The 20,264-nt window shown below is 38.8% G+C and overlaps 1 protein-coding gene across 1 annotated transcript in view; it reads right to left on the reverse strand.

The window, feature by feature from the left end:
• itga3b (integrin, alpha 3b) overlaps positions 1 to 20,264 on the reverse strand; it is a 52,457-nt gene that overhangs the window by 17,123 nt on the left and 15,070 nt on the right. Inside the window, exons 2-7 of the mRNA XM_034055790.3 lie at positions 5,248 to 5,375; positions 4,397 to 4,482; positions 3,688 to 3,937; positions 3,280 to 3,372; positions 1,195 to 1,399; positions 410 to 603 (exon numbers count right to left, since the gene is read on the reverse strand). Coding sequence (XP_033911681.3) covers positions 410 to 603; positions 1,195 to 1,399; positions 3,280 to 3,372; positions 3,688 to 3,937; positions 4,397 to 4,482; positions 5,248 to 5,375 — 956 coding nt within the window. The remainder of the gene's footprint in view (positions 1 to 409; positions 604 to 1,194; positions 1,400 to 3,279; positions 3,373 to 3,687; positions 3,938 to 4,396; positions 4,483 to 5,247; positions 5,376 to 20,264) is intronic.

The following is a 20,264-nucleotide window of genomic DNA, read 5'->3' on the forward strand; positions in this document are numbered from 1 at the left end:
AAATATCTACAACATACATGAACTCAAATGCATATTAAGACTTTAGAACACAAACATTGTTTCATAATGCATTCTTTTTACAGTATTTGAGAGTTTTTTCATGTCTGGATTAGTTTTAGAATTAAAATAGATGATGATGCAGGAAGCATTCATTCAGCAAAATGTGTTTTTATTGAAAGTGGTTTCTACAACTAGTAGGAAAAGTCAGTCATACCTTGTCTGTCACAATTCAATTTAATTGGGGTCTGGTATCAGCTAATGCTTTCATCAGAAGAGGCTCAAAAATAAGGTTGTGCATAGAAATATAAAACATGTTTCTGTGTGCACAACTCCAAATCTAAATACATGATGTTTAAATAGTTACCCACTGAACTGTAATATCTATTTTATTTTGCCTATGTGGGTTTACCTTCAAAGCCATCCTGGTTAACGTCTCCCACGCTGGCAACGGCAAACCCAAACCCTGAGCCGCTGACTCCCTTCAGGACCAGACTGTAGGTGTTCTGGAAAACCCCGCCCTCGTTCATGAATACGTAAACAGCTCCTCCTTTCTCCTTCTTCCGGTCGAAATAGAATGGAGCTCCGATGAGCAGGTCCTTCCAGCTGTTCCATGACAACAAAACGAGAGAGAATTAGGTTAAAAGATTCCTTAAACTCACCTGGTGCACTCTTAGCTTTGAAGTGAGAGGGTGGGTGAGAGTTTAGATAGGTGACCCCTTACATACCTTTCCAGTCACATTTTTAATAAGTAAGCTTTAAAGTCAATTCTTGACATTGTGACCTTATCATAATTAGAGCGTTGAGTGTTTGAATTAGGAAAGGAAGGCACTGCCTAGAACAGAATGGAATTCCAATTGCTTTCCCATTTTGGCCCACACAACTTAGAGCGAGTGTTCTGTGTTGCCTCCCTTTTCAATTACAAGTTTAATTTAAATTAAGATAGTAGCACTCCACAGCCACTTAATGAGTGTTAACTCCAAGTTGATCATATTAGTGAAAAAGGCTAATTGGGTTTAAGTAGGTTTAATATTAGATTGCAGCTGTATTTTTGACAAGATTAGCCGCAATGTCTAGCCATTTTAGTCGGGTCAGTAATTCCTGTTTCAATCCACAAAACATGCAAGTCACAAGTTTGGAAACAAAGACCTTGGTTGTAATTAAAAGGTAGTTAGGATGAAACAAAGAACTACCAACCCGTCATTGTTGAGATCTGCTGCTGCAATACTGTTTCCGAAATACGAGCCCACTTGTTCTCCGGACAGCATCGTGTTGAATCCAATGTCATCTGTGTTGATATCCATCAGAAAGACTGCCCCCTTGTGGGAAGCTCGAGGAGCACCAGCTATAACAGTGTATTTGTCCGCGTGTAGCACATTCTTTTCCTCTCGTACTGAATATCCTGGAACACACACAAGCAGTAAATAATTGACACCATGCATGTAAATGGAATGCTAAGTTATACACTCTAGACTGTGTATAGCAGTGGTTTTCAACCTTTTCATCTCAAGTACAAGTACTGGAAACCAGCAGGGACCACCAGGTGTACCAGTAACTATGTGCAATTATCTTAAACTGCTGTTGTAAAACCGAGACCTACCCCATCACAACCAGGTTTGCTGTGTCTGTACTCGCTTGTTTGTTGCCTCATTCTGCTGAATGGTTAGTCTATGCAGCGGATGACTGCAATGAACTCGGCATTTTTATATTTTTAATATTTTGCAAGTGTTGTGTGTGGAATTGGTGACCGCACCTTTAATTGTGTACAGTTGTAATATGGGAACAGCATGCTGCAGCTCCCCTGCTCAGTGTTAGTGAAGTCCTGATCTGACAGCATCTAACATAGACAGCTCTTATGATTTACATACCGTTTATTCTTTAGTAAAACAAGTTTAAATTGCAGTGAGTTCGTTCTGCTATATTTACAATATTAAATACACCACAGGAAGCACATTGTCATATATTTTCATTAGCACAATCGGAGAGCTAAATTTAGTAAAAGGCGTTTTTTGGTTTGTTTTGTTTACTGCAATCAAGTGAGCTGCAGTAGATAATACACTTCCTAATTACGGTCCCATGTATTTCTGTGTGTTCTGTTTTCATATTTTTTAAATGGTCAGTTTGAGAAATAAACTTTGTTTTCCTTGCAACAGCTGACCCTGCTTTAGTACAAAACTCACGCTACATACTGTTTTACATAATGGCAACGGCGCTCTTAAATTACTATGCCTGCTTCTTTGGCTGAAGAGGTATTATCAGCTCACCATCTAACTATGGAATCTTGTGCAATTAAATCACTTAAACTCCTGACGGTAAACAATGCAACTAAATCTATTATAGCTGGGTTGCAAGACACAACAGATGAAAAAAATCCATTGGTGTTGACTCAAAACTTTCTGCTGGTGTTAATATACCTCTCTGCACTTACAAGCATTTTTATTTCGATTCAATTGTTACTGTCCTTCTCGCACTTCAGTTTATTAAAACATGCGATACACGTTTTTTTTTATGCAGAAGACATCATGTTGCATTTGTAAATATTGACGGTTGCTTTTAAAGGGAGATGCAGCATTTTTGTGTCTAACCCCTAAAAAAGAGTTGTCAAAATGTTTTTTTGTTGTTGCATTTGTAACCATTTATTCGCAGTCAGTCCTGCATCATAATTTACCATTTCTCTGTGATTCAGTGGTACAAACAGATTGATACATTACAATGGTGCGGTTGAGGGAGCATTGTGTTTTGAGGAATCATATCGTCATAAAGAACTGTCGGTGCGTACCAGTGGCAAGCCTTTCGCGTACCAATAAGCGTACCACAGGTTGATAACCATTGGTATATAGCATGAAGAAATACATCATAATAACAAATGCCTTTGCATGTTTCATCTGAATCGGACAAGCAGATCCTAAGATATAAAACTTTCAATAGGTCCTCCAATCAGCATCACTACCTAAATAGAATATGTCAAAATGACATAAATCTCATGTACAATACATTAAATAACTGCTTATAAGCAAAGAGCCGTTTTCAAGAAGGGTTGGGTCTACTCTGAACTGATTGCACTTATCACAGGATGAAATATCTCACCTGACCACTGTAAGTTTACTCTTGGAAGTTGTTAATGCAGCTGTCAAATGGGAACAATTACTCCTAACTTATTTTGACATAGATAATAATTGAGTGTAGTTATGAAACCCAGGACTGGATGTAGGACTAATGTGAGTGTCTAACCCTGGGTATTATTAATAATACATTTACTTTTTGAAAGGTGAAATGCATTACCGATATAAATGTTATTGTTGTCCGTGTTGGGATACTTCCTTTCGTACAGATCCCAGGATGCTTTAGGGTTCCACCAGGTCACGTCAACACTTCCTGCACAGAAAAAAAGCGAAGAGACCATTCAGTAAAAGACAGCATGAGATTGAGGGTCAGTAATAAATGGAGCATGCAAGAAAGAAATAATTATTTATTTGCATCAGACAATTACACAATCTTTGCAAACCAGACACAATTTAAGAAGGTATGCACATCCCCAATTTCGTGTGTAGCTGAAGGCAGCAACTGAAGGTGTGCTCATTCACTCAATATAGTCCAATTTGCTTTTTATGGGGCTTTATTCATCTGATATTGAGTCTAAGGAAAGCCCTGCAAGGAGCCACGGTAGCCCCTGTCTCCCTCCACACACACCTTGCCATGTGAAGCTCCCAGGAGTGCCGATGTACACTTCTGTCTCTGTCATGCCTCCGGACATGCCCATGGTGCACATGCCTTCACTGCTCATGTCATTGGCAGGGTTGCACACCTCATAGTGATGTGTCTGCCAATCATCACTGGGGTTGTAGCTCAGGTTGTTCCCTCTCACAAAGCACTTGCCAATCATGCGCCTCTGCTCCTCAGAGCCAGACATCAAGATCTTCACGTAGCGGTGTCCGCAAGCCTGTGTGCAGCAACCCATCCCAAACATGAAATATATTAGTATATTGCTTTACTTTACTGGTCTGTGGTAGTGTGTCTAATACTAGAGATTTATCTGCAATTCTTTTTTCAGAGACGTGTACAGGTGCCGAATGAGTTTGTATCAGGTTCTGCACAGATAAAAACAGGCACAGAGCAGATTCTCTAATCAAAACAGCTGTTTTGTGCGCTGAAAACAAGCAACTGACAAATCCCAGGAGGGTTGATAACAACATCTCAATAATAATGGTTAGTAAACAGCATTCCTTTATAGAACAAAGATAGAGAAACAAACAAAAACTTCCAGCAATGGTGCTGTTTGGAACTGCAGACAGTGCTATGTTCATCACCTTACACACATACTAGCACCAAAATAAAGAATACAAATGAAATTAGTTGTACTAACTCTTTAACTGTACTAACTGGTTCACCCCATACTCACCAACACTCTCCCCCCATTGGGACCTCCTTGACTGGCCACAGTGACCCCCAGCCACATGTCCTCCACCATTTCCTGAGCAGGATTGACTGGAAGAAGTTGACAAGGTGGGTGCATTAAAAGGTGTGGTGTTCACTAATGTTTTAAAGCAACTGTATAAGGGAGGTCACACGACCGATACATTTGTTAAGCAAACTCTCTGCTATGTAATCTGTTATATATAAAAGCTGCATCTCCCTGTTGCATGCACGTTTCAGACACACAGTGGCAAACAGTAAATACTGAAACTCCAGCCACATCATTGTCATGAGAAGAGGCAGTTTGGCCCATCAAGGCTTGTTTCCAACTTGTTTGCTCAGTTGGCATTTTTTGCCCCATTTCCATTTTCCAACCACGGGGGACACTTCTGAAAATCAGAATTTATGCCCTTCAGAAATTCAGATTTGTTGAGTCTTTAGCAGGTTGAATATTGATCTTAAAAAACAATGCTGAATGACATAAAACACACATAATAGGATATACAAGAGGTAAAACATTTAATATTATGGAAATATAGATAGTACAAAGCAGTGGTCCGGAGAGAAAATCTGTGGAGCACCATATTAGCAATTATAAAATACTATATGCTTATTGATCAAACATTAAAGCACTTCTCTTTCCCAAAGTCTCAGAACCCCTTTTAAAAGGGTGTCAAAGTCGTTTGTTCCTAGTTTAATTTATAGATTGCCTATCCTTTTCCTTTAAAATCTGGTGCAAATCAAAGACCTGGTACATTTGGGTGTTACACTAGATGTTAGCAGTCTGTGTCAGGATAGGATTGAGGGTTAAAAAGGAAAAGATTTAGATGTGCCTACCATTCTTAACCAGGTCAACACGGGTGCAGTCTTTGGTGTCTGTGGTGATGGGACAGTAGTAAACTGCTCCAGTTTCATTGACCTTGAGCGCTGGGGATGCTTTCTCCTTTGGGGCTCCAGTTAAGAGCCTGAAAAAGAACTGAAGATGCTTAGCTGGAAAACACACACACACACACACACACACACACACACACACACACACACACTTTGTTTTATTATACGCCCATTGAAATGGACCGGCAGATTAAAAACAATATCAATTGTACCAAAAGTTGGGTACGAGATCTGATCTAAGCTTCGTCCCAACAAGAGATGAGATGAACCATCTGATTATTGAAATATCTACCTTAAAATTGCCAATGAGGTCACCACTGATTGGACGTGATGAGTCTACGAGGTGTAAATATTGTTCTAATGAAAAGGGTGCCCATTCCTCAATGATTGCTGCCTCTAATTCCTTTAGGGTAGGACTGCTCTTCATGAAACACCAAACACCTATTATCAGCCCTCTTTTAAAGTTGACCAGATCTTCCAAACTGCTAGGGAGATGCAGCTTACATATATTACAGAGTGCATTTCAGAGATACCATTTACATGACAAATTATAACCTGCAAAGGGACAGACATGTACATCATAATGTGTGACATGTTGCCTATTGTATCAGCACAGACTGCTTTCTTTAGCTATTATTCACAGTGCAAACTTTAAATCAACAAGTCCTAATCTCTTTGTTCCGTCCTGATTTCAGAGAGCCATTGCAAAGATAAGCTGGCAGACCAAACACAGAACTGGCACGAGAGAAGTTTGTAAAGGGAGGGGGTGCAGTTAACCTCTCCACCGCTGCTCAAGAGAAAGCTCAGGGTTGTACAAAAACACCTGCACATACTTTTGTGTACTTTTGTCCATCACTTGACTGATTATTTTTGTTATACATGGGATCCCCCATGACATGTATTATGTAAGTTAATAAGTTATGTTGTGTCAAGAGATCTCATTTCACACAGTTTGGGCAAGAGAAAACTATTCAAAATGTGTAGCTAATTCCTCCACTACATGGGGATATGCATCTCCTCAATCAATTATGGCTCGAACAGGTTTAAGTAATTTCAAGAAGTGCACTAAAGCATTCCATCAGGAACGGAGAGACAGTTCTGCAAGCACTCATAACAGAGAATTAAGATAAATGATACAAGGAGTCTGTGTGCCAGGATCCCTCTGGTACTATATTTGTACTGCTCTTGTTTCTATCACAGCTCATACTTCAGAAAGAAGAAAAATGGAAGGAAACAAAGAACACCTGCGTTTGTCATAGGGCTAACTCTCCAATTCTTAACTTCAGGGCCAGAAACACTGGGCTTCAATGCAATTTCCATTTCCATTGCATTTAATATGGCGATAAAAATACATATGATACATAAATACATATTAAGAAAGTATTCTCACACAAAAATAAGACTTTTTTTGTGTCTAAATGCAAAACATCAGCTTTTTATCGAATTATTAGTCATGCATGTTGCATTCTTACATTGCATCCAGCTAATTTCCAGTGATGAATCTATTTACTTCAAATCCTCACCAATTATAATTAAAAAAAAAAACAAATAAGAAACTACTTAGACAATTAACAAGCCCCTCCAGTTTTTATATTTAAGATTTTGTATGCCGTTAATAAAATAATGTGAATGTCTTGAATGGAATTGTGTCCTCTGCAAGTTAAATACAAGAATTATTTCAGCTTTTTTCATGCTAGAGCAACAGTGCATGTCAGTGTCATGCCTTCGATGCTGTGACTGCAAAAAACTAAATTAAAGCTGAACAGATAAATCACTATGACATGGAAATTAAAGTCTGACATACAGACAGCCACCATATACTGCCGGAAAGAAAAAGAAAAAGAAAAAGAAAAAGAAGAAAGCAAAGTACTTCTTTTAAAGGATTATTGAATCAGGTTTAACAGGCCCGGGTAATAGTTTGGTCTTTTCACTAACAAATCCAGCTTTGGTGCTTTGAAAGTCTTTGACAGGTAATGCCTGAAACAATGCACCTCAGTCCCATTCATAACTGTGCAAGGTTTCAGTGAAAGAAGGAGATTGCTGATAGTCCAGATGACATGTTCTTGAAGAGGGAGCTATGAAAGCACAGGTCAAATATTTCAGTAAAACGGGCAGACTGCCTCCCTGGTACAAAGATCCTGCCAGCTCTGTCTGGTGTGTGATTCACCTCCACAGCATGTTCATTTGAACGTCACTATTAATACTGGATCTTTGGTGGAAAATTTTAGATTTGAAATCATTGAAAAAAATAAATGAGGGCATGCTTATAATATGTGACCATCTGGTCACACATATTGCTTATGTACTGTACGTTTCATTTGTTGTCTAAACACTAATTACCAATACTGGTACAGTAGTTCTCACTAACCAAGCCTTAAAATCGTATTTTCTTTCCTCTCATTAACATCAGCAACATGACTGGATTCCTTACCGTTGTGCAGAAAACTTTTCTTGTCTCTTGGTTTTTACATGAATTCAGGAAACTCCTATTTCAAATATGATGGATTTATTACTACTTTGTTTTATAAGTTGGAAGCAACAAACAACAAAGTAAAACAAACTCTTTGGAAACATTATGAAATGTCAACAGGAATATATTTTTTATTTAAAAGTAAGTCCTTTATAAAGTTAAAATTGCACTGTGCAGCGGGAGCTAACTAATTAGAACCAGAGCACAACTAAGAATAGAAGCTCCAGTTTGCTAAGCAGGGCACTGGAGAGATCATCTGTGCCAGAATCAAAATATTGTGTGGCTCGTTGTATAAAGTTAAAATTAATCTACACAGGGGTGTTTTTTTTTCCCCAGGCTAAAAAGAATAGTGTGGTTACTCTATTTTAACCCTTTGTGTCCTGTACTGCAGTGGACGTACACTGTTTATCTCAAAGCTGTCTCAAGCAGTATCACTGTGGGAAAATGCTGCTAATTCAGTTTCTATGATGGCGATCTCATCTCAGTTTTGACCAAAGCCAGCTTTGCTTCAGGGCTCTCACCCTTTTTTAAAGGGAGCTCAAATGCTATGCAGCAGAGTCTCGGGTGAAGCTCATATACCCTACCAAAGAAGTTCACTTCCTCGCACTCCCTTACTGTGCTGAACATAGAACTGTACTGTATGTGGCTTTCAATGGGGATTAAATACTGGCTGCACAGGAGGTGAATTTGGAAGTGAATCACCCATAACTTCAAAATGCTCAATTATGCGAAGACAAGTACTGAAACACTGAAGTACACCGAAGAAGACGCTACCTGAATGTTTGTCTGCTTGTTGTATGTTTTGCCTTAGAACTTGGACATGAAACAAGAGTTAATTCTCAAACTTGTTGGGTTGTGTCATGATAAAGGGGGTTAGGAGTATAAACAGAGCTATTCAGTGCAGAGTAATGTAGCACAGCAGAGTGAGGAAAAATGCAAATAATAAACCCCGAAGAATCCCAGAATCCCCCCAAACTCCTTGACACATAACATGTTTCACCAAGACAGACCTTTTACAAGGCAGCCTTACTACTTGACACAGGAATTTATTGAAACAGGAATTTTTATGGCACAGTTTATCTCGATCTGTGCAACCAACTCCTCAGTAAACTAACATTTTTAATTCAAGGAGTTATCATGAGGCGACCCTGAAGTGAATAACGTATTCTTGACTAAAACAAAAAACAAACAAAGACATTATTTTGATCTCTCCAAAGCTCATTAAATAAATGATGCTCCGAGCCATAAAATATAGTCAGCTTTAGTCACAGTTCACACATTGCCCAGCACATAGCCCGCGGCACATTCCACACACCTTCGATACAAGACCATGCCTGCTTAAAGGATGTAGCCTACTTCATAGAAATGATTAATACACTTTACTGAGAAGAAGCCAAAAGCCAGGAAGCCTGCACCATGAGCAATTTCATTATTCATAGGTACTGGCCTTTGTGTTTACCATAACGTTCTGAATAAAAGGCTATTCCCAACAAACCCAATAGGCGCTTAAGAAGGGTAAACTCAATTCTAAGCTTTTTTTTGTTATTAGTTTATCTTTAAGGGTTAACAAAATGAGATATATGAAGTAAATGTCTTTCAGTTTTTTTAACAGTAGACCGCCAAATTCAGACACCGAGCAAAATAATCTGTTATACAATGGCATTAGAAATGCCTGTAGCAAAGGAGAAGCCATACTAATGGGGGATTTCAACTTCCCCCATATAAAATGGGAAAACCCGGTGGGGAGCACGACAGATGAAAATTGAAATGGTGGAAATGACAAATGACTAACACAATTTGTCAAGGCACCGACAAGAGGGGAGGCATGCCTTGATTTAGTCTTTTCAAATAACAAAGACAGAATAGCTAAAATAGAGGCCAGAGAACCATTGGCAAACTCAGACCACAACATGGTCTCATTTGAAGTGATTTTTAAAACCCAAAAAGAAATGACTAAAGCTAAGGTTTACAATTTTAGAAAAGACAAACTATGAAGGTATGAGACAGAGACTAACAGAAGTAAATTGGAGTAAAATAGAGAAAATATTCACAGAAAAAGGCTGTTTTTTAAAAATGTAGTACTAGAGACGCAAAACAATTACATTCCAAAAATAGACTAATCTAAATCTAAAACAAAGTGGCCAAAATGGTTGACTAGATCAATTAAAAAAAATATTCAGCGAAAAAAGGCACTTTACAGAGCGTTTAAAAGGGACCAAAAATAAAGTACACAGAAAGAGTACTTGGAACTGCAAACACAAGTCAAAAAGGAAGTTAGAAAGACCAAGAGAGAGATAGAAATGAACATTGCTAAAGTTTTTACAATATTATAAAGAGCAAGAGAACATTCAAAGAGGAGGTTAAATGTCTAAGAGATACAAATGGCAAAATCATAGACGAAGAGGAAAAAAATAGCAAATATATTAAATGATTACTTTTCACAAGTTTTTACAAAGGAGGATACGGACAACATGCCCCACATGTCAACCTGTTCCTATCCTGTTTTAAATAACTTTAGCATAAGAGGCAGAAGTGTTAAAGGGACTAGGAGCTCTTAAAATAAAAAAATCCCTTGGGCCGGATGAAATCCTCCCAATAGTACTCAAAGAAATGAAAGAAGTTATTTACAAACCACTAACCAAGATCATGCAACAGTCTCTTGACACAGGGGTTGTACCGACAGACTGGAGAATTGAAAACGTAATACCGATCCACAAAAAAGGAAACAAAACCTAACCAGTTAACTACAGACCAATAAGCCTGACTTCTATTATATGTAAACTTATGGAAACTAATAAGATCCAAAATGGAAAATTACCTATATGGTAACAGTATCCTGGGAGACAGTCAGCATGGTCGTGTCTAACTAACCTGTTTGATTTTTTTGAGGATGCAACAATCGACAACGGATAATTGCAAAGCATACAAGGTTTACTTAAATTTCCAGAAAGCTTTTGATAGTCCCGCATAAAAGATTAATTCTCAAACTGAATGCAGTAGGGATTCAAGGAAATGAATGCACATGGATTAGGGAGTGGTTAACATGTAGAAAACAGAAAGTACTGATTAGAGGAGAAACCTCAAAATGAAGCGAGGTAACCAGTGGTGTACCACAGGGATCAGTATTAGGTCCTCTGCTCTTCCTAATCTACATTAATGACTTAGATTCTAGTATAGTAAACAAACTTGTTAAATTTATAACACAAAAATAGGAGGAGTGGCAAACACAGTGGCAGCTGCAAAAGTTATTCAAAATTATCTAGACAGCATTCAGAACTGGGCAGACACATGGCAAATTACATTTAATATAGAAAAGCGTAAATATCATATCGGAGATTCTGAAATTGAAGAAGGAATCTATGAAAAAGACCTAGGAGTTTATGTTGACTCAGAAATGTCTTCATCTAGACAATGTGGGGAATCTATAACAAAGGCCAACAAGATGCTCGGATATATTGTGAAAAGTGTTGAATTTAAATCAAGGGAAGTAATGTTAAAACTTTACAATGCATTATTAAGACCTCATCTAGAATATTGTGTTCAGTTCTGGTCACCTCGCTACGAAAAGGATATTACTGCTCTAGAAAGAGTGCAAAGAACAGAAACCAGAATTATTCCGGGTTTAAAAGGCATGTCATATGCAGACAGGCTAAAATAATTGAATCTATTCAGTCTTGAACAAAGAAGACTACACGGTGATCTGATTCAAGATTCAAGACCCAGGGGACTTTTTCGACCTGAAAAAAAGAAACAAGGACCAGGGGTCACAAATGAAGATTAGATAAAGGGGCATTCAGAACAGAAAATAGGAGGCACTTTTTTACACAGAGAATTGTGATTGTCTGGAACCAACTCCCCAGTAATGTTGTTGAAGCTGACACCCAAGGATCCTTCAAGAAGCTGCTTGATGAGATTCTGGGATCAATAAGCTACTAACAACCAAACGAGCAAGTTTGTAAACTTTCTTATGATCTTATCAGTGTCTAAATACACAAAATAATACACACACAAAAATATGGTCAAATTAAAAGTGTACAAAATTGTAAAACAAATATTGGTTTAGATAAGATAATTTTAACTTGCCATGTCAAAATGGGCAAAGTGTCAATGGTTAAATAGTTACAGTAACCGAGACTGGAGAGGTCAGCCATTACTGTCTTCGGTAATAAGTCCTTTCTATACGATGTAGCTAATAAATCAGTGGGAGGGTTAAGGTCAAGGTATACATTAGAGGAGAGACCATATGAAGCAGTGAAATGCCACCACTGAGTGCAGTTAAGACAGGACAAGTATCAAGCTGTATGCTGCTAGGAATTAGCTGCTACCTGGCAAGGGGGCATCTGCAAACTCTACACATGACAAGTAGAAGGGATTGCCTACATAGGCAGTATCTGGTTTTGAAAAACGGTTTAACTCACTTGTAAACTGATGGATAGGCTTCACTGAAAAGCCAGCCCCCTTTCCTGAACGTTACTGTTAAATTCCATACACAGTGCTGTACAGCGTTGAGTGAATTTCTCAGGAAAGTGATGACAGTGAAACTTGCAGCTGCAGTGTAGCCTAAATCACATCGCATTTGACACTTCGCTTCACAGACTGAATTGCTTAAGAGCCACTTAGAAAAACGTACTGCATGAAATATGTACTCTGAGAAGGTTTCTCATTGCTGATTTAATTTGCTATCTGTAATTTTTTATTTGCAGTTGTGGCTGGGGAAGTATGTTACTAACACGCCTGTTACATGTTATGTTTTTTGTGGTTTGGGAGGTTTATATTTAAGTGCTACAGTGTATATGAGCACTTGCTGGGAGCTGTCACTGTACTCTGCTTCTATGACCCAGCACTAGGCTTTTATTCACAAGTTTGTTAAAATTGCTTTTATTTCATTTACTGCTCTGTGGTAAAATTGGCTTCTTGTATGTGATTTCCCAAACAATGCTTAAGTGACTCATCCGGTGCACTCAAAAGACACACAGGAAATATAATAGTATTTAGAGGAAATTGACCCTTTTAGATATCAAAGAAAAGGAAAAACACACACTTATTTTTTCAGACAGCAAATAAGCTACATGTGTAAATAGCACATTAGGCCTCACTTAGTGACAACAAAACAAACGGTCCAGGTGTTGATTTACAAAGATGTGTTTAATGGCAGGTCACTACAGCTAAAAAACAGAGAGGTCACTGGAGAAGGCTTAGCGCTGCAGCTTTAGAAATATATATATGTTTCAGTTGAGCGAATCGTTGAGAGATGCCAGTACTGCTGGGCTGCAGTGGGGAAGGTGGGTTCCACGATACAAAAAACATTTGAAACACCTGCCTAATACTGCCAGATTTAGAGGATTTGAATAGGCTTCATTGTATTTTACTACATGTTCTACCGTTGTGTTTTTAATAGTTATAAATGATGCCTGACCATTCCTCAATGTTTGCCAAATGGAAGTTGGGAATTAGCTCAGAATGGCCCAAAGAGTCTGTTTGTAACTGTCCACCAAGTACGCAGCTTGGCTTATGAAACAACTATGAAGCAAAGTACTGCCAGAAAAAAGGTAAAGTACCACCTCCTTTAATCCTTTAATATCAAAGTAGAGATGTCTGAAAAATTGAAGCACATGCGGTCAGTGATTTGGCAGCTCGACATCTCACAGCTGTCTCAATGCTGCGTACAAATATGTCACCTCTGGATAGTTTATTTAGTTTGAGGCAGGGAAGGGAGGGTGTGCTTTTGACATTGTCAGATGCAACGTTTTTGTGAGAGTTACTGTTTGTGTCAACGCCTGGGTTTAATCGTAACTGCTGAAGAATACAGTGCACTTTAGGGGTTAAAAACTTAATAAAGGACTAATAAAGCAATGATAAAAAAAAGTTTTTTTCACAATCCATTCAATATGAACCGAACATCTCTATCTAGTCCATATTTCTGAAACGGCTTCCACTATAATAATACAGCATTCTTCTCTTTTTCAGCTCCTTCCACAGCACCTGATGCAGTTAATTAGTGAAAGAGAGAACCGGAGCGAGGGCTATTTGCCAGCACAAGGTCATGCTCACTGGGTTTGTCAGTTCCTTGCTGTGTGAGAAATTACAGTTGTACAGTACAAGCGTTTCATTTTTTGTACTTCTGCTTGTGGACATTACAAGTTAAATGATAAGTATAAAAAGAACAACCTACAAAAAAGTTCTAGTTTTTCTGACCATGTTACTGCATGAGAACCTACTTGCTTTTGGTGGTCTTTTTCAAATATTTCAGGATGTGAAACCAATCGTGTTTGACACAAGGTCAAGTTACATTTAGCATACAGTTTTTCTCCATACAAAAATAATTAGGCATTACTAGATGCATAGAGTATGCATTAATACAACATTAAAGAGCAAGTTTTCTGGTGCTGTACCAATAATGTTAATCTGCTATTCAGTCTACAGGAGGCTCTGGTATGAAGTGCCCTATCAAAGGGTGATCAGAGATTGTGATAATGTTGAAAACCTGTTTTGTCTAGAGCCTTTATGGCAATGAAAAGCAGCTCCCTGCCCCCATCTTTAAGTACGGGCATTGAAGGAATTTCTTGCTGATAAGAGCCTTTATCCTTTTCTAGGCAGCCAGTCGGAGCTTAGCAAACAAGAAACTAGCAGTGCGGGTTAGAGTTACCTTGGAAGTGCTGCTAGCTTTTCAACAGATGGATTTTTTTTTCTTTTAATGATGTTTAGAATATTCAAAAAGATACAGACATACATATCCCCTGCCAATACTTTACACAGCATATTACAGGTGGAATTACTTTGACAGCTCGTGGAACAGAATATCATTCTTAAGTAGAATATCATACTTAAACCCAATACATCTGTAGGTTCATCAAAATCAGACGAGCGGTTCCTAAGATGTCAGTGCAAAAGAAAAATCAAGCACTTACTGTCTAAAGATACCCTTAAGAATCACCAGTAGAATCAACAGCAGACCACAGCATTGGCAACATTGCACACAGGCACTAATATAGGACCATAATACAGTGTAGATTGATTCATACCATTTATGTCAAAATGTGAACATGTTAACACAGTGTGACTATCCTACCAATGGCAGCCCCAACCACTGTAGCTGCCCTAGTGCTTAGTCCAGATATCCTGTGCTGTGTACTTTGCCATTAACAAAAATATTTTTGAATGGCAAGCAGTTTCATTCCACTGGGCCAGAGTGCCATCTGCCCACATTGTAACATGAGATCATTTTTTTCTACAGTCTCTCAAGGGTCCCGCCAGTATTGCACCAGTATCCAGATTGTGCAGATGAACCTAGCTCAGTTTACTTGCAACCCTATTTAACCTACAGAAAAGTTAAAAAAAAAATATGGAGATCCTATCATTGTAAGTGCCATGAATAAACCCAGAACCATTAGCCAACGTTGCACTGTGGACCTGGCCCTGGTGCAAATCCTATTAGTGTCATACATTTGGAGGATAAAAAAGTAAACACACTGCTTGCTTGTAGACAAATGACACAATCGTGATGTTTTACTGAAAGAACTAACTGTGTCTTTGGACTGGCACCATGTTCCTTGAAAATGGTGTGTGTAAGATATATTGTAACTATCTGTTTATTGTCGAGAGAAAGGGATTATCCACAATGTTTGTCCACTTTACTTGGTTAAGTGTCTCAGTTTTGACCTCAAACTCCCCACTATTACGACTTCAAACATAAATAAAGAAGGCATTACATTGTAGCTTGAAAAATGTCAAGTTTTATCTACCTACGTTTCTCAGCTATGAAGGGTGTTTAATGGAGCAAAGTAAAACCTGGAATGGAGTGCTATTTATTTATTTAGGACAGGGTTAAGATTAAACCCTTATTGATTAATCAATCATTCATTAATCGATTAAAACCCCTACTATATTATATATATATATATATATATATATATATATATATATATATATATATATATATATATATATATATATATATATCTCCAAGCGTGCCTCCCCACTTCAGCAGGTAAACATCAAACAATCACAGGTGCTCAATCACAGCAGGACAATAGATCAAAACAGACTGCTTACCCTCGGCGACTTCACTGACTCCCCAGGAAAGCAAAAAGTTGGGAGAGCACTCATGGTAACCTTGCAATGTATATTTAATTCATTAGTCCAGATTAAAAAAAAAAAAAAAAAAAAAAAAAAAAGACAGCTGTTATTGTCTGTACAACAGTGCTGACGTTTCGACGCTGTCAGCGTCTTCCTCAGAGCATTCTGGGGAGGCTTGTGTACACAGCTACTAAAAAGACTCTTGTCCAATTAACTTAAGCATGCAATTAATTCATGAATTACAGACATTTATGCTATTTCAGCAATTAAATACAAAGATATATAGATAAATGACTGTTTATAGATGTTGTTTTAAATAACCGTATTATCTATATGTACCATAATGTCTACAAGCTTCCACAGGGCAAAAAACTTCTGTGTCCATAGTATTGGCACAGTGTACGCAATGGCCACCTCTAGGTGAATTCTTCCATAATGAGTACTTTTGCCAATATAAGCGAAGGTATGTCCATAAGATCAGAGACTCTGTCATACACAGATGAACAAGGGCAAGACATTGTTCTTCCACACTCTTTGTTTGAGGAGCTTATTCAAGCGTCTGAACCGGTGGCTTTGATTAAAAAACTGTGCGGAGACTTAGAACATTTAAAGAAAAAGGAAACTTGGTTGCTCTGAATATTGGAGAGAGAAACATATTCAAAGGGGACTCCATATACACAAAGCTCCATCATTTGATTTGGATGATCCTGTGTTTCTACAGAAGTGGGAACAAATACTAAATAAATGCACTGTTGACTTGATTCTACTTGTTATAGAAAAAAATGAGAACTGAAAAAGAAAAAATATCCATTGAAGTAGAACATTTGGAAAAAAATATCACAGCTCAGGTTGGTTCACAAGCATATGGCCCCCTAACAGAGAAAATCACTGTATCTCTTAATGCCTTTCAAAAGGAACTTAAACTTTATAAATTGAAAAATTATGAAAGAGACATCAAGAACTATCGGGACAACACGGTATATGACTGGATTCCATCCAAGGGTATCTAGAAAAAGTAATGACCCCCAACTTTCTACAGTTAGTGAAAGAGAGTCCTCGGATCCAAGTGATGCAGAATGTCCGACTAATATTGAGAGGTTTCTTTAGAAGCGGCAATGGACATTCGTTCAACATACAACAAAAAAACACTTAAGGGGTCAAGCGGGAAGAAATCAACCGCTAGTTACGCAGGTCCCAAAGGCACAAGACCTGGCAGTGGTAAACTTATCTTACTGTAGTAAACTGTCGCTCACTCTATTCTCCTATTCTCTCTCGCTGACGTGGGAACCTCCAGCACTGCTCTGGCCTGGTTCTCCTCCTACCTCTCCGACCACACCTACTAGGTAACCTGGCGGAGTTCAACCTCCACGCCTCATCCTCTCTCAACAGGAGTCCCCCAAGGATCAGTCTTGGGTCCTCTCCTGCATCATTGCATCCTATGGTTTCTCATACCATTTCTATGCTGATGATGCTCAGATCTTCCTCTCCTTCGCCCCATCTGACACCACCATCCCCTCCCATATCTTTACCTGTCTGTCTGCTATCTCCTCCTGGATGCACTCGCATCACCTCAAACTCAACCTCTCTAAATCTGACCTCCTTTTCTTCACCTCTGCTTTCTATCTCCATTCCTCTGGAATCTACCACTCTCTCTCCCTCCTCCTCAGCCAAGAACCTTGGAGTAATCCTGAACCCCTGCCTCGCCTCCCTGCGTCCGCCACCCGTCTGCTCCAGCTCATCCAGAACTCCTCTGCTCGCCTGGTGTTCTCTCTGCCTCGCTTGTCCCACATTACTCCACTGCTCCGCACACTCCACTGGCTCCCAATCACTGCTCGCATCCAGTTCAAGACTCTTGTACTCGCCTACTGATGCCTTGACCGGACTGCACCCAGATACCTCCAGACCCTCATCTCTCCCTACACCCCCACCTGACCTCCGCTTCGCCTGTACTAGAAGCTGGCTGTACCTCCTCTACGCTCCCCTGCCTCCAGAGCCCGCTCCTTCTCCACCCTTGCCTTGCAGTGGTGGAATGACCTTCCTACGGATGTCAGGACTGCCCAGTCCCTGACCACCTTCCGGCGCTTCCTCAAGACACACCTCTTCAGACAACACCTGTAAAACTCAGCTCTTCCCTTCTGGACAATAAAGCACTCTGTCTTTAATGCACTTTAACTTGCACTTATCTGCTCCCTATTTTACTGTATTTAATCCTGCACTTAACCCAATCTGTAGTATCTTGTATTTCACTTGCACTCGTCTCTAACCCTGATGTAACTATCAACACTGTTATCTGCTCTTGAACTGCCCCGATATCAAATTGTACTGTGTTTTGTATTTGCTCTTATTAGGACTGAAGTCATTGTATTTTGTATCTTGCTCTTAATTGTACTGTAATTCTTGATATGTATTTTTTTGTATACAACTGTAAGTCGGCCTGAGTAAGGGCGTCTGCTAAGAAATAAATAATAATAATAAAATACACAAATCATTAGAGGACCTGCCTGGTAGACCAATAGTCTCTGGTAACAGCTCACTTACTGAACTGCTGTCTCAATACGTTGATTATTTTATTAAAATTATGCTTCCAGAGTTACCTTCTAGGTGACACTAAAGATGCTATAAAACAGCTTAGCAGCTGTAATATTACTACAAATACAATACTAGTCACATTGGCTGTACAAAGCCTTTACACTAATATTCCTCATGAAGCGGGATTACATGCACTTTCTAGACACTTAGATTCTCGTCCAGAAGGTCTTTTCCCTTCCTCTGAATTTTTGCTAAAGTTAACAGAGACGGCTTTAAAAATGAATTACTTTCAATATGCTGTGGGTTATTAACTACAGGGCACAGCCGTGGGTGAAGCCTTTGCACCCAATTATGCTAATTTATTTATGGGTCATTGGGAAGTAAATTATATCTATAACTCGGTACATAATCACTATTTGGCTCATATTTCTTTGTGGCGCAGGTATATCGATGATATTCTACTAAAATGGAATGGAACTGAAGATCTTGAATTTTTTGTAGATTACGTTAACTCTATTGATCCTCATCTGAAATTTACTGAGGATCATAACTGTATGAATATACATTTCCTAGACTTGACTGTTTTTAAAGGAGAAAATAATACACTTGCAACTACAATATACTGAAAACCTCAGAAAGAAATACGCTGTTACAGGCTAACAGTAATCACCCGCACGCAACATACCTGTTGGCCAATTTCTACGCTTATGACGCAATTGTAGTCCAGCACAAGAGTTTGAAAATAAATCTATACAGATGAGAGAGAAGTTTACACAAGGAGACTATAGATTAAATGATATTGAAAGAGCATATTTAAGATCAAAACACACGGATAGAAATACTTTATTTGTAAATAAGGATAGAACAGACAGTATTCGTCATATTTGTTTCTCAACTGACTATAACTCACAGGCGAGTGCAATTAAAAACATTTCAACACTGGCACATCTTGGAAAGCGACAAACAACTTAACACCTTTACCTCAGCGCCCCTTATGATCACTTTTAGACGAGCACAGAACATCAGAGGCATTCTCCATTTGTAAAGAAAAATTGGCTACCTAGTAAACCAGATGGTAATTTTCGTTGTGGCCATTGCGTACGCTGTGTCAATACTATCGACACAAAAGCCTTCCATCACCCCCATACCGGGACTAAATATAAGAGGTTTTATTAATTGTAATACAACACATGTTGTCTACATGCTTAAATGCCCATGTGTTCATGGCCAGACGAAAAGAGCTCTTAAAATACGAATAGCTGAACATAAAGCAGCCATTCGTAATAGAAATATGGATTATGCTATTGCCCAACACTATATTACAGCCAACCATGGTTCAGTATCTTCTTTGAAATGTTATGGTACAGAGAAGATCATTCTGTCAAATGGAGGCAGGGATCTGATTAATAAGTTACGACGTTATGAGTGCTATTGGATACAGATACTGAGCATCAAAAGAAACTTATCACTTATATTTGAGCATCAAAAGAAACTTATCACTTATATTTGGATACAATTCACTAGATGTGATCGAAAAATGACAAACTTTTAGAGCAGGTGCAGTGACTTTTTATTGTGCCAATTAACAATTGACATCACGAAGGTGCTGCAAAAGGATCTGTTGATCTCGGGCAGGTGTTGTGACTCTTGGTCTCCCGGTTTGTGGCCTGTCATTGACAGAGTGTGTCTGGTTATACCATGTCGCCAGGTTTGAAATTGCTGGCTGTGCGCACCCAAGACTGCGAGCCACAGTACGCTGCCCTAGTCCAGCCTCCAACATGCCGATTGCACAAAGGCACTGCTCTCTTGACAGACGTGGCATATTGTTTTTTTTTTCTTTATTGCTTTTATTCAAGCTTGCAATTCAACAGCTGAAATCGCTCCATAT

The sequence above is a fragment of the Acipenser ruthenus genome, chromosome 33 (genome assembly GCF_902713425.1).
Source record: "Acipenser ruthenus chromosome 33, fAciRut3.2 maternal haplotype, whole genome shotgun sequence".
Lineage (NCBI taxonomy): Eukaryota > Metazoa > Chordata > Actinopteri > Acipenseriformes > Acipenseridae > Acipenser > Acipenser ruthenus.